The following is a 14,916-nucleotide window of genomic DNA, read 5'->3' as shown; positions in this document are numbered from 1 at the left end:
CTGAAGATTTCCAAATTCTCTAGAAGTCCTTAATTGCTATGCCAGGGTTCACAGAGTGAACTAGAGGATGTGCTAGAGGACCCAGAGTGCTGAAATTCCAAGAATTCCTCACCTGTGAAAAACATAAGCTTGAATCTGAAACTAAAACGTCTACTAACTGGTAAGAGTGGAGGGATGGCAAAGAAAAAGAAAAGAAGTTGGAAGATATCAAAATTACACCATCTCCCCAGATGCAGACCTTCTGTTGAGCTACAACAGGTGATGTAAACATGCAGCATAGCTGCTTCCACAGCTTTTTTTTTAATCTTCCCCAGGGCCTGATGAGAGAAGGAAAAGCATCACAAAGCCAGCGGAAAAAACAACCTGTCTGAACAAAAATTATTCAAACAAAGATACTATTTAAATTACAGAACTACTGAATAGATACATACCATTATGTTGAAAATATTACATGTGCAAGAGGTACAGGGTTACGCAATTTTAACAGGTCACATTTCATGACAGCACAGTTGTATTTCATTACACATAGAGCACTTCTCATCCTTGCCTGCTCTCCTGAGTCATCCATAAAACCTCCTTGATGCTGGAAGCCTCCTGATATTTTCTCTAGCTCTTCCATTTCATACAGTATTGTTGCTATGATTCTACATGCAAGAGATACATACTGTTTTTCTTCAGTGGGAAGGACTACTCTAGTCCTTTCTGTGATTCTGTGAGTCTAAACTACTTTTGGACATCATTACACTGCAGGGAAGGGGCACATGCAGGGTAGTTCAAAAGATGCTGTAATCCATACAGTGAGGAGAAAAACACCACAGGAAATTAGCTTACTGTAGAAACACTATCATGGTAAAGCTTTTGAGTGCTGACAAGTTATACCGGGCTAACCAAAGGGTTGATAGTAATTACCCAGCTAGAGCTGTTCTCATGGTGGAACCTCCTACATGCTATCGTACTCGAAAAATGGTATTCAAATCCCAAGATGTGGCATCTTTTTCATGCAAGACAGCGAACAAACCAGAAGTAAAAACTCTCCACCGCCCACCAAAAACTTCACATCTTTAATTTTACAAATCCTGATTGTGGACATATATAAAATAAAAACCATTACTTTTTTCATTCTTGCATCTAACAACAAAGGGAAAATGCTTCAGATGGTAAATCTTTCTTCTCTACCTCTGACTTCCTAATGGGAAAAACATCACAATTGTGAAGATGATCAGAAGTAAATTCCACTGAGGTTCTGCCATAAGAACAGCTATTCCTATGTAAGTACTGCCAACCCATCATAGGCTGAACCCTATTTATAACACAGCATAACTTCTTGTCAGGGTGCAAAACTTTTAAAATGCTTGTGGAAGCCCTACCTTTCTAGCATCAGTCTTTCCACAGGTCCTGTAGTTACGAAACTTCTAACTGCCTTTGAGCTTGTAAGAGTAAAATACCTTAAGGAATGGAGACACAAAAGGAGCAATCCCACGCTACAACAGAAGTTCTGAAGTTGCTACAGAAATTCAGCATTTTCCCTCTCTGCATCGCAATGCCAGTTTCTAAGCACCCTCTTCTATCTGTCTGTTCCTGGCAGCCCATACCCCTATTGCTGGTTCCCGAAGAGCAAACTGCCTGACAGCAGAGCGTCCTCAGTGAAAGTGCTGACAAAGAAGAAGGGTAGATAGCAACGGATGCTGTTAGATATTACCCAAGCAAATGCCTCATTCTGGATCTGCCTTCTATGCTACAAAGTCTGCAGATTTCACACATGGTCCATACCAACAGCTCAGAACATATGAGCAATTGTTAGAACTTAATTCATCCACAAAACATGTCACTTCCACATTTTATTAAGCTTACAATATTGTAATAATTCACAATAGTTCCTTATCACTTTAATGTTCAGCTCAGAAAAAGAACAATTGAAAAACATGCATTAACAACATTTAAAGTAACTTGCCAGACACAGAAGCTATGTTTAGACTATAAGTTAAACAGGACCATGGGACTCTATCTGTAGCATTAAAATACTAGAACAATCCCTAGCATGCTTTTAGCTTAAGCCAACAAGCACTCATGCGAACAATTCACAGACACAGTCTGTGACTTAGCCCAGGGCCAAGAAGTCATCCTCAAGAGGAATTTTGTGTGCAATCATCATGCCTTGGAGATCAAGAGTTTAACACAATGTCCCAGACCACTGCACTTGAATTTATGCAGAGAACAGGTCCTGATATTGATTAGTTTGCTTATATATTCTCAGAAGGTTTTATTCATATCACCAAACCCAAGACGGTCAACCCTCCTAAGTTTCTGTTGATGCAATTCAGGGTAGGAAATGCAAAAGGGGCAAAGACACCATCTCAGGAAGCTTCCCTCTTTTTGTAGAGTAGAGGAGGGGTCTACAAGAGTCTCTCAAGTACGCAAAGTTAGCACAAGATAAGAAGGTAATGTGAGGAGCATCGATATGCAAAATTAAGAACAATGAAGTCATTACTGCAATGAGAACCAGTGTGGGGAAATGTACTAAAAGAGAAACAGTAATAGCTACTACAGGTAAGTAGCAATCATTCTGACTCTCACTGGAGTTTTCTGGGGTTTTTAATGGCTATTTCCTGAGTAACTAAACCCAGTCCATATTCCAAATTAGTAGCGAAAGAGCTGTCATTAGTATTTCCACTAAACAAAAGTATTAGTGGACATGCATGTACACTTTGCTTCCGTGTTTCCACTAGCTCAATGAAACAGATAAACATCATCTAGCAGTCTGTTTATATGATCTGATTTCATCCAGACTGACAAACAGTACCAGTGCAGCCTGTCTTGGAAGCACTGCACAGATAAAAGAGTACATCCTAGTGAAAAACAACAGAGACTTAAATATTTAGATTTAAAACTGAATTCTCCATTAGGCATTGACATGCTAACTTAACCTGCAGGCAGCACAGACTAACAAACCAAGAGCTCACCCAAATTTCAGACCTCTGAGACCTCATTCCTCAGATTTACTGCTCTAGAACCAAAGCTAGCTTACTCAAGTTCATGTGAGCTTATGGTGAAGGCATACCCTTGTATGGCTTACCAAACCGTATGAGTCAAAACCTGCATAGTAAGTTTCTTCCAAAACAAACATTTCTTATAATCTCTGATAATTTTTTTTTTGGTTTCATCATCCTTTTGCAGGACAAAAAAAAACCCACACAAACCAACCACATGTTTAAAACATCAATTCTGATAACAGGTTACTCTGTGACTTAAGACATCTGTTGGCTTACCAACAAATTCCCAAGACTAGCTTGTCTGGAAAGTTTATTGGGCATCAGGCACAAATTAACCATGGTTCTCAAAGTTTGATGATAAGTCTGCTGAAGTTAGTGAATGATACAGGAGTTATCAAACTGTCACTGTCCTACTCAAGAGAAGACAGCAACAGCTCAGTTTTCAGCTTGAAAGAACTTCCAAAAATCACATCTGCTTTCAGTTTCCTCACCTTCATGCAGCTGAGATGCTATCATCTTGCCTAAGAATAGCAAGCTGGAATATGAAGTGATTAGTCAATTTTTCTGGAAGTTAAATAGATTCTCTAAAAGCTAGAGTTGCTGACTTAGCAGTTAAGTTACTCTGGAGACAGAAGAAAAAGAAGTCTAATTTGGTTTTCAACTGTAAGAGGACTACATTAACACAAAAGGGCTAAAAGAACTATATGCTTTCAAATTCCTGAAGACACTAACGTGATTTCTCCTACTGTTAATTTGTTCTTCAATTCTTCTCCGCTTTAACCTTTCCCTTTCCACTTTTATCTCATCGCAAGAAACGGCTATCTTATTTCTTATGTCCATTGGACTGACTCGCAAAACCCCAACTTAAAATTTAAGTAACAATGCACTGTTTAAGTCACATACTGATATATAGAAAATACACCAAGGAGTTACCTGTGGAATTTTTTTTTGTGTGTGTGAAATTTGATGGAAATTCTATGAGCATTAAAATCTAAATATATCTTAACTATACTAACCACAGTGTTTTACCCTTTTTCTGTGACTTCTGGAGCAATCTGTTTTCTGTCAAATATGGAATGACAGTCTTCACACACTACTTAAATTTATTACTAAATTTCAAGAGAGATTTTTTTAGGAGATTTAAGGAGTGATTCAAACATCCCTTCCAGAAATAAATGTTGAACTAAGGGCTATAAAAATTAAGTAGAAGGAAACAGTTTAAAATGACAGAAATACTAGACTGGCTACTACATTTTAGGATCCTAAGTCATATTACAAGGAACCAAGTTGCTCGAGTAAATACCGGAGGAAGACAACATGTGACGGTTCTGTTACAGCTTGCTCATTATACTCCTGTTACCTGAAAAATGGACAATTTCTAAAAGGCCACTACAATGCTACCTATAAAAAAAAGCATGCAACTACGAAGAAATAAGAGACATTTCCACTGGGAACCTCGATCTAGATTTAAGGAAACTAAAATCCAGAACACAAACATCATACTACCTTTCAAATCCATAGGTTGCAACAGGTTAGTTGGGTCAATTTAAAAAAAAAAAAAACAAAACAAAAACCACAAACCACACCAACCAAAAAAAAAAGCCACCTTCATAAATAGTTAAATGCTTACCACTTTTTCAATATCTACTTCATCTTCACTTGGGAAGTCAGAAGCACCATCCAGCATCTCATCAGCAGAATCATCAGTTTTTTCATCCTCTTCATCCTCCTCATCATCTTCCTCTTCTTCCTCTTCCATATCATCAGCAGTTATATCAATAGTGGGCATGTAACCCTTTTTGTGATGCCTGGGTTCCTGTGCCCTCTGTTCTGGTGTCAGGAAGTCCCTTTTCTCAGATGTATCAGCTTTGTTATCCGCCTCGCTTTTATTTTCTAAAGTGGGTACAATGCTAGATATTTTGCTCCAAGAACTGTTGACATGTGTTACAATCTCATGACCTGTTTTCATTTCTTCCTGAGAATCAAAAGCATCTTGTTCTTTGTTGTTATTGCATTCCTGCCTAGCTACGCTTGCTTTGCCTTCCTTGGTATTGACTGTATGCTTTTCACCTGAAGCATTATCCTGCTCTCTTGCAGAACTGATTTCAGACTTAATTCCTTTTTTCTCTCTTATGCTTTCTGCTTCTGTAGAGCCCTTGTACTCCTTCCTTTCCATATCTGGCTGCATGGCATCACCCTGGCATTCTTGTTTGCTCTGAGACAGTTCAGTCCCTCTCTGTTCATTCTTGTTCTCCAGCTGTGTATCTTGCTCTTGTTGACTCTGTGATGACCCAGAACCTGCCTTGTTGTCCTCCTTCATCTGTGTCTGCACATCTCCTTCCTGCTCTTTTACTGGTTTCTCTTCCTGTTCAGCATGTATTTGCTCCTTCCCGCAGTTCTTCAACTGTGCAGTCTCCTGATTCTCAAGACTCTGAGGATGTGCATTATCCACAGGAACAACTAGAGACTGATCTGACAACCCACAAACAGTTTTGGAGTTGGCTGAAACAGCCTCCACTACAGTTTCAGAAATGACGAAGTCCTCTTTCTCCTCAGAGGCCCCTTTTTCTTCCTCATCATTTGGCTTCTCACTGATGTACGAATGATCAGATGATATGATATCTGTAGAAACATCATGCTGAGAAGAAGAGCTATCATCACAAGAACTCTCTAGCACCTTTGAGTCCTTCTCCACCATCTCTAATGGAGTGGAATTTCTATCAGGAGTGATTGTGTCAGCTGCTAACTCTTCAACATTATTTGACTGGTTAACTGACAATTCATTTTCTTCTTGTTTCTTATCTAATAGTGCAACCTCAGACTCTATAACTTCAACATCATCTGAGCGTGAAGCCTTCCCACTCTCCTTCTGCTGAGCAGCACCCGAGTCCTCCTTCTTACATATTTTCCTGTAATCCTTCTTCATCTGAAGAGATGCAAAATGGTGAAGAATGGAGTTTGGCACAGTCTTCTGTCCTGGGAGCTGAAGTAAAGCAAAACTACCGGATTGTAAAGGTATGAGATTAGCAGTGGTAGCTGGCAGACCACCTGAGCTGCAGGTAATTTTAGACTCAGAGGTTGCTTGATTCGTCACGCTGCTAGCAGCGGGAGGAGAGATCCTCAGAGTCAGAGTGCCTGCCTGTGACACAAAACTTGTTACTGAAGGAAGAAGAGAAGATGCTTGAGTGGCTAGGTTAGACGTGGGGGATAATTTGGGTACTGCAGTTTGTACAGCTGAATTTGCAGCAGGAGATGCGGAAGACACAGAGGAAGTAGGAGACACAGGTGACTCAGAAGGCTTAGAAGGTGCAGGTAACCGGATTCCTACAACAGATCCTGTGAGGAAAACAAAACGTCAACTAATACTTCCTCAAAGAAAAAAAAATTTTTTTTAAGTTTTAGTATTTGATGCTGTAGTAGCCAGCATTCTCAAGGATCACGATGTAATCAGGTATTTGACCAAAAGTTCTCAGTGAAAAGAGCTGGTACTGCATAAAGACATATAAACTGTTGAATTTTTATATGGAACACCCCAATAAAATACATGAGGTGGCTACTCTAAAACTAGCACATTTAATGGTAAGTTCTAACATTAAGCTTTTTGATCAAAAAAGGCATTGCATTTAGTTAAAGTCCTCTGCATTTTACTTTCCCATTTATTGGAAAAGTGGCAAATGGGGATTTTGACAAAAAAGGTAAGAAAAGAATATTTAATTTAAAAGTCCCCCCCTCCCCCCCCAAAGACTTCCACAGAGAAAAACTATGACAAGATTACACAATTATACCATGGTCTTTTTTGCCTTAATAAACTCTTCCATAGTGTTTCAGAACTCTGTAAAACAAGGAGGAAAAATACCACCACTGGCAACTAGTTTCTCTTGTAGAGCAAAAGCCCCAAACCAGAAAGGAATTCAATGAACTTTCTGACAGATTCTTTATTACACCTCATGCTCGAACCTCCACTAAGGCACGGGATTATTTTCTCTTCTCCCCAGTTCTCTCATCTACTGTGCTTGTTCTCGCCTCTCTTTTCAACATGACTCTGCCTCCCTCTCCTCAAGATGCTTCTTTATAAAGAGAGAACAGAAGAAAAATCCTACTGGAAAGTAAATATGCATTTAAAATGTATTTTGCTTATAAACATGTTTTATTTACAAATACATATAGAACAGTATGCTCAACAAGCATTCTGCCTATTTTCTCTCAGATACCTGCAATTTCTAACTCTTCCAACCTTATTTTCAAGTATGCACTAGAGAAACACCTGAAAATCGAACTTATTTTTCTTCTCGCACTAAGGAAGAAAAAAAAACCACAACAATTTTGTACTGTAGTGTAACATTTGATCTGAACATCTGCTGTAAAAGCACTAACAAACCTGCAAACCAAACAAAAACAGAGCAGCACACATAACAGCTCATTCTTCTTAAGAGAATCTCCAACAAGAATTATTTTTGAATCACCAGATTAACAGAATTTCTTTTAAGTTATGACAGTACAATGTAGGTGGCTCCTTTGCAACATACATACAGGCCTTTTTACTTGGTGCACAGGACTCACAAATTTTGGTGACTTAGCTATTAACTACACTTTCTGTACTTTAGACACATGGTATTTAAGTTGCATTACGTCTGAATAATTACACTATGGTCTTCAACTACCCATGCAGAACCAACTTAGACTCTGTTCAATTACTTTCATCAGGGGAGAGGAGCATCACAGAAATTATCATTGTAATAAATGTCTCTGATGCTCCCTTCCCCTGCTGAAAGTAGATGTCAAGAAAGAAACGCTGGACTTTGTACCTGGATTGCGGAACATCACTGGCTGCACACTAGGCTGGGCACCTGCAGCTCGAAACTGCTGCAGAGGAACAAGCTGAATTATCTGCCCATTAGGATGTCTGAAGAGGTTCACACCACCAGGGCTCCTGAGAGGCTGAAGGATCATCCTCTGCCTTTGAGCAACCTGCGCATTGTTTACCGGTCGCAAAGCAGGAGATGTCTGATGCACTGGAATCAGCAACAATCGAGGTCCTACACGTTTCTCTGCTCCAGGAGACATCTTCTGAGGAGTCTTACTTACAGCTTGTGGAGTAGCATCTTCTGAAACATTTTTAAAATTATATAAAAATCAGCTTAAGAGAACAGCCTACAAATCAGACCTTATCCTTAATAAAAACAAGCACAAATATTTTGGAAACAACTAGATCTCTTTAAATTTGTTTGAATGCATTTTTTTTCTCTCTTTATTCACAGAACACACATAGAACCAACCAGCCCAGAACAGAACAGTCTTTTTTGTGCAGTTCCATCGACATGTCTCAACCATGACTCAGAAGACTTCCACGGTAACGACGAGAGAGTAATTCCATACCTACTTCTTGCACTCTATGCCAACCATAAAATTCTAGCAGTCATAACCATAATTGTGCTATACATTTCTATGGGCCAAGAAGTTATGAGACTTCCAGCTCATTTCATAGCAGTCACTGACCAGATAGCTGCATTTTTTTTCCTCCTCTACTGGCTTAGGCTGGAATAAAACAAGCAACTTGGGATTACATTTCTTACCCTATTTTGGAAAGAAGGGTGAGGCAAGTGAATCTATAATTAAATTGGGTTCTACAGTTGCAGACTGTATTCCAGCTATGAAGGAGGCAGAATTAAAAACAAAAAAAAAGGAAGCATCTGCAGTAATAGCCCAAAGCACCTAAGCCTTACCTCTTTTTGGATTTAGTGAAGGACTTGAATTAACTCCTGATAGTATAATTGGAACAGAGCCAGCAGAGGAAGTTGGTGTGGTCACCACAGATGTAGCTGTTGCAGTTGTTAGTACAACTGTAGAAGCGGATGTTGTGACAACAGGACATGTAACAGTTGGTGGTGTTACTACGGTTTTAGGGGATGATGTGGTTGCTACTGGTGCAACAATCCCTGTTGCTTTTGTTACGTTCACAGTGGCAGTTGTGGATGAAGGAATAGTACAGGTGTTGATTCCAGGTGTTGCAGGAGCAGCTATAACTGTATTTGCAGGAGGAGAGCAGGCAGGTTCATTAGCTCTCGTTTGGGTAGGAGTAGTCACAGTTGATGCTGCCACACCAGTACTTTCCACAGTAACTGGAGAAATGGTGGTGGCTGTAGTGACCCCAGGAGAGACTGTGCATTGAGCTGGAGATGGCCTTGAGGGAACCACGGGAGCAACAACCATTATTGATGTAGGCTTGACACTGAACTTCTGTGGCCCTGAAAGAGGCTGGCGCGTGCTCGCTCCAGGAATCTTCTGTTGTAGCGCTCCAGCTTTGTTCATCACAAACTGTGTGAACACACCACCAGGTGAGGGTCGGGCAGCTGCAAATAAAAACTTGCAGGTCAAAATTTTAATAGATTTCCTCTGCCTTTCATGAGGTGCTACAATTGTAATTTCAGCATGAATTTGAGCCTCCATTTTCTTTGTACCTTGTCATTAAATTGAAACTTTTTTGTGAGTCCTGAACATGCCTTACATCTTAGAAAAGTGTCTGCTTTATTCCACTTCTACAGCTTTTTGTTGCATTTCTTCCCAGCCACACAAGAGTCAGGTCTTGAGGGGTTGTTCTTTATCATGAAACTATGACCAGACAATTCTAATTATAGTACAGGAAAACAAAAACCTAAGTGAAATAATGGGCTCAAACTATTTTCTAAACCTCAGTTCTTCCTCTAACAGCATGTGTGATCTTCCTCTTTTCACTGCTTCTTGGTTTTCATCCTCCTTCTACTGTATTCACATCTTACACAACCATGGGGGAAAAAGGCAGGAGGGAGTTAGAATTTGCCATGTCACCTTCTCATTGCAGTGACATTTATGCAACCGAGGACTGGATGGGACAAATTTAACCAATAAGAAGTAAACACTATTGGAAAGATCCTTTCCCTCATCCCTTACTCTCCAAGGGATCAGAATACTGCATCTACATTATTCCAGATGCCTACATATGAGTATAACAGCATAGAGATTATGGAGTAAGTCCAGCTTAAATAGTGTAGTTATTTATGCATTTGGCATTTTTCACACAGAATATGCCAGAACACTTAGATCATATATGCAACGATCACTTCACCCATCAATGAAATGCAGCCAGCTCTTTAATATTGCATAAACACACAATACAAGAAGTTTTATTACAGGACAAGAAAAACAACACACCCATTTACACGACAATGAAAATTTAAGCAGAAAGAAACAAAACAATCAATCAGAAATTAAAGTTTTGCCAGGACACAGGTAACATCCTTTTCTCTTGCAAAGCTTCTTCAGATGTTTAATTAACACGTGGGAATATGTGGATGGGCACTACTTATTTTAATTTTTTTAACTAATACAAAATGCAATAGCTAAAGGCAACTTCCTCTCTTGCCATGCTGGGGTATCAGTATCAACTGACACAAGTACCACATGCTTCTTCCAATACTTTTTTTTTTAAAACTCGAAGTGATGACTAAGTCGAACCCCGTTTAGCTTGTGAAATCCAATGAGATTACAGGCCGGTGTGGTTATTGGCTGCACACCTGTTGTTTCGCTAATCCAGGTTTGGACCATCTTGTCTTTCGCTGCTGCTTCACATATCTTTGCTGGTCACAAGAATTCCAATTATAAGTGCAACATCATCAGAAAAGCTAACGCTGAAGAACCAAATATTAGAGTGATCCTTTACTCATTTTAAATTAAATCGATGTTTGATGAAAAGCAATTAAAAAAATCATAGTAAGGAAACTCTCAAAACAAAAATCCAACCTTAACATTCAGCGTGTCTCCATCCACTCTTTCTTGTCTCTTGAAAATATGCGCTAGTAGTACTAATAAAATAACTAACAGTCACACCTGTAATCTTATTCTGAAGTAAAAATAAAACTTTCTGCTTTAAAGAGGTTATTTATTGCAGAGGCAGTTTAGGTAGGCAATGCAGCCAAAGGCAGCATGCACTGTTGCACAGAAATCAACAGCAATCCTGTACACTCACTTTTTACTTCAGCTTCACGCAATTTAAAACACAGTAATAAGTTCCAACCTACCTATCTGTCTCTGTGCTGGGACATGGGTTTTCAGAGTCGTCACAGTGGGGGTTGAAGTAGTGCTGGTGGAAGATGTAGTTTTGGGAGTTGATGTTGTGGGCACCTGGACTGATAGTGTCCCAGAAGCAGCTGCTTTAGCATTGGATGCTACCTTGGAGATCACAGTACTGAGGGTTGAGATATCAAGTACTGTGGGTCGCAGCCTGCCTGTGACATAAGCTGCTAGCCGACTGGCGGGATGTAATGCCCCCATCTGTCCCAAAAGCAGTTTGGCCTGAAGATACCTTTTATCATTAACCTGAAAGAAGTGGAAAAGGGAAATTTTGTGAAAAGAATGCGAATTCACCACCTCTGGAGAGGCGTTTCATTCCATGGGACCTCCGAGTGTCCTTTTCAAAAAAACATTGCAATTCAGAATGGGAATTCCTCATTTCCTTACTGCCCCAGAGAACTCCAAACAACTCTGTTTTATCTTTAGAATACAGATTTTAGATGCTACTCAGACTCTCACATAGAACCAGAGAGAGTCCAATGGAGCATGTGAAATCACTGAAATCAGACCAAGTGAAGCTAGCACTTATTTTTCCTGTCCCTTACTTATGCTACAGTCCTGAATAAAAAATGAGTTCCCAAATTCAAGGATAAATTTGGATAAAATTCTCAAACCTAATTAACACCTAGCATCACAGAGGAAAGAATACTTATGTCATATACACTGGGACAAAACTCTAAAGAGCTTGTAAAAGCTTTATCAGCTTTTGTCTTATCCATACTGTCATTTAATACTGTAATAAAGGTATGATGAGTTGACTAACTTCAAATTCAGAGTTGTAGCGGTAACTGATTGCATGGGAGAGAAGAAACAGAAAACATCTTTCTGAATGTCAGGTTTTATGCCTACTGGTCAATGGAAAGTTTTGGTAGTGCGGCATTTTACTCTCAGGTTGTTTGATAATACCTTCTAAAAGCCAAATATATTTAACACACTACTAAATAAGGTCTTGGCTCTTTTTATTAATCAACTTTTAATAAAAATAAGAAATCTTCCTCCCACATTTTTGCTCTCCGCTAGCTTCTCTTTGTCAGGGCGCCATACCTGCAGAGTGTCATGAAAATAAATTTTACTCCTCTTCTCTAATTCATATGCTTCTCTGAAAGTGGTGTTACTATAACCACAAATACCTCTGACTGAAAAAGATCTTCATCATAGCCCTACAGTTTGTACCACCAATTCATAATACCAAGTTGGCAGCATGGAACTGCAGGGAAAGGACTCACTTTGAACTTTCTATTATGAAGTCTATTGATGAACAACATATATTCTGCAAAGAGGACACAGGCTACTAGTGAAGATTAAAGTAAGCTGTAGCAAAAAGCAATTTAGTGTTTACAGTTTCATTTTCAAGTTCTGTCCCAGTGTACACTTCCTCAGAAAATGTTCTTTTGTGGCCTCTAACAGCCATTCATATAGAAGTATCATCTGTCAAATGCATCTGCATGGAATTTGCCAAAGCACTGAAAAGATCTTGAGGGAGATTCTGAACTTGGGCCACCAAGACCCAAATGGCCAAAAGAACAAGCTAAACCATCAGATTTCAGACTTCCAATCAGATTTCCTGTTATCAAGTCAATTTTGAAAAGGGACAAGCTTATGGAGAGGCAGGAAAGACACCAGATACTAAGAATCTTTATCTGGACAGGCAAAAGACTAGGTAGACAAATTAAAGAGTGTTCTCCCCTTCAAGGAGTTCTGGGATACTGGATGAAACTGAATCTAATCTCCACAGTAAAGGCAGAGGGACCCACCTGAATCAAGCCTGAGGGGTTCCTATTAGCTTTGCGTTTGTAGACGACCAGCTTTCCCGCAGGAGAAACCCCTGCATAGAAAGGCAAGCCTTTGCCCCCATGCAACTTCTCCCGCAGTTTGTCCAATGTATCTGCCCGCAAGAACTTTAGCTTTTCTCGGTTTTTGCGTGACGGCACTCCGCTATCAGGAGTCTCCAAGACAGGTATCTCAGGCTTCTTGTCCTTGTCACGATAGGACGGCACTGAAATTTTCACTCTGGAGGAGTAGACAGGAGGGTGGTTCTCATCCTGGGCCTTGTGTTCCGAAGCCAATTCAATAATGAAGCTACCCACTTTGAGGCACTGTGGTGCATTACTGTTGATATGCTGTGATAAGATGGTCAAGATCTTACTGTGATCTTCCTCCCAGTTGCAGTCAGAGATAATCTCGATAAGTTTGGTTGGTCCACCTTGAGTGGTGTGATGAACATAGGAGGTGGAGGAAGAGTCCCCCTCACTACGGGAAGACCACCAGCTTTTCTCTGAGAAAGAATTGAAATAGGTTTCTGCAATACTATGGCATTTTAATCACCTGGATATTCAAACAGTTTTATTCTGCCCACACCTCCACCCTTGTCTCAGCTGCAGGGCAACAAGTAAAAGAACTGTTTAAAGCATCACTTCCCCTTGCAGAGCTTTACAAGCAAGCAAAAACTCACTGCAAAACTACTGTAACTATTTCTCACAGTTCATTCCCTGCAGCCATACCATCTCACGCTGTATCCCATTGCATCACAAGCTAAACAAAGCTGGGTTGTTTCAGTACATGGATGAAAGATCTCCAAGCAACACCAACATGCAGTAGAAAGCATCGCTGGTTATTCGAGATGTCACTTTTATCTTGGAGTCAGAAAAGGACCAGTGTCCTATAATGCCATGAGGGGCAAACACGCCACTAGCAGAACTGTCTTTTGCAGAAGATGTAAAACAGAAGCATGACCTTTTGTTGTCATTAGAGATCCAACGTCAGTTTTTGCAGAACTGTAAGGATGTTGAGCCCTGTGTCCTGGCCATTTAATTTCACCTACCAATTCACCAGCATTTTCAACTAGTTGTATTATTTTTCCATTCCCATCCTTAAATGTAGAGTGTGCTGTTGTACACATTAAACAGGGAAAAAATTCAGCTCAAGAAGGCAGCTATATTTCATTAGTGGATGACATAATGCCTCTAGTGTACGTCTCATTTTGAAGTTCGTAACACGATTTAGGCCACTTCAGACTGAAGGAGAACACAGATGTCTAGCCTACTTCTTTATAAACTAGAAACTCAAACCCAGCATATATAATGTAGTAGAACTTCAATTCAACCTTTCAACTTGAACTAAAAGAATTAAACAAATCTCCAAATAAAGTATAGGCGCTTCCTTGTCCCATATAGTCCTAAGTGGAGAACACGAGGATCCCATCCTCCCAGTACCACTTGGATATTTATTCAGTAACTAAGAAGTAATAGTAAGGGAAAAGAAAAAAGGAGGGGGACACAACCAAACAAACCAAAAACAGTGATCTCCATTCCTTCCCAAGTATCTAATTAGCATTCTTGAAGGCAAGTCTGCTGTGCAGTATTACCTTTTATTGCTAAACAAGCTACTGTAATACTGGCCATTTTAACCTTAGAACAATAGCAAGTACTGGATATTTAGCCTGCTCCCACAACATCTCCCACAACACACACACAACTCCTTAAGAAAACACGAAATTGTAAGCACATCATAAGGTTTTTTTTATTGACAACCGTAATAACTCCCCCAGCAAATGGACTTTTGTTTCATCAATAGCTGTAAAGTCTTAAAAAAATAAAGCCAACACACAACAAAAAAAGAAAATGTGGAACTACCAAAGACATCAAATTATACTCAAGACTCAGCTCTTACCTCCTGATTTATCAGTGTCTTTGTCTATCTCACAGGTTGTTTTCTCAGGAGACTGAAGCTCTAGTTCATGGTCCTGCAGGAGGAAAGAAATGCAAGAAGAATATTCATCCAATGTATCTTTCTTCCATGCTAAAAATCACATCACAAAATA

General features: G+C 39.7%; 1 protein-coding gene across 1 annotated transcript in view; it reads right to left on the bottom strand.

Annotated features, from left to right (window-relative positions):
- The window catches only part of MGA (MGA, MAX dimerization protein), a 49,133-nt gene that overhangs the window by 14,890 nt on the left and 19,327 nt on the right, over nucleotides 1–14,916 (bottom strand). Inside the window, exons 11-16 of the mRNA XM_010288580.1 lie at nucleotides 14,766–14,838; nucleotides 12,851–13,371; nucleotides 11,045–11,342; nucleotides 8,714–9,340; nucleotides 7,796–8,092; nucleotides 4,621–6,326 (exon numbers count right to left, since the gene is read on the bottom strand). Of these exons, the coding sequence (XP_010286882.1) occupies nucleotides 4,621–6,326; nucleotides 7,796–8,092; nucleotides 8,714–9,340; nucleotides 11,045–11,342; nucleotides 12,851–13,371; nucleotides 14,766–14,838 (3,522 nt within the window). The remainder of the gene's footprint in view (nucleotides 1–4,620; nucleotides 6,327–7,795; nucleotides 8,093–8,713; nucleotides 9,341–11,044; nucleotides 11,343–12,850; nucleotides 13,372–14,765; nucleotides 14,839–14,916) is intronic.

Source organism: Phaethon lepturus, unplaced genomic scaffold (assembly GCF_000687285.1).
Source record: "Phaethon lepturus isolate BGI_N335 unplaced genomic scaffold, ASM68728v1 scaffold11966, whole genome shotgun sequence".
Classification (NCBI taxonomy): domain Eukaryota; kingdom Metazoa; phylum Chordata; class Aves; order Phaethontiformes; family Phaethontidae; genus Phaethon; species Phaethon lepturus.
This window is presented reverse-complemented; position numbering and strand designations above follow the sequence as displayed.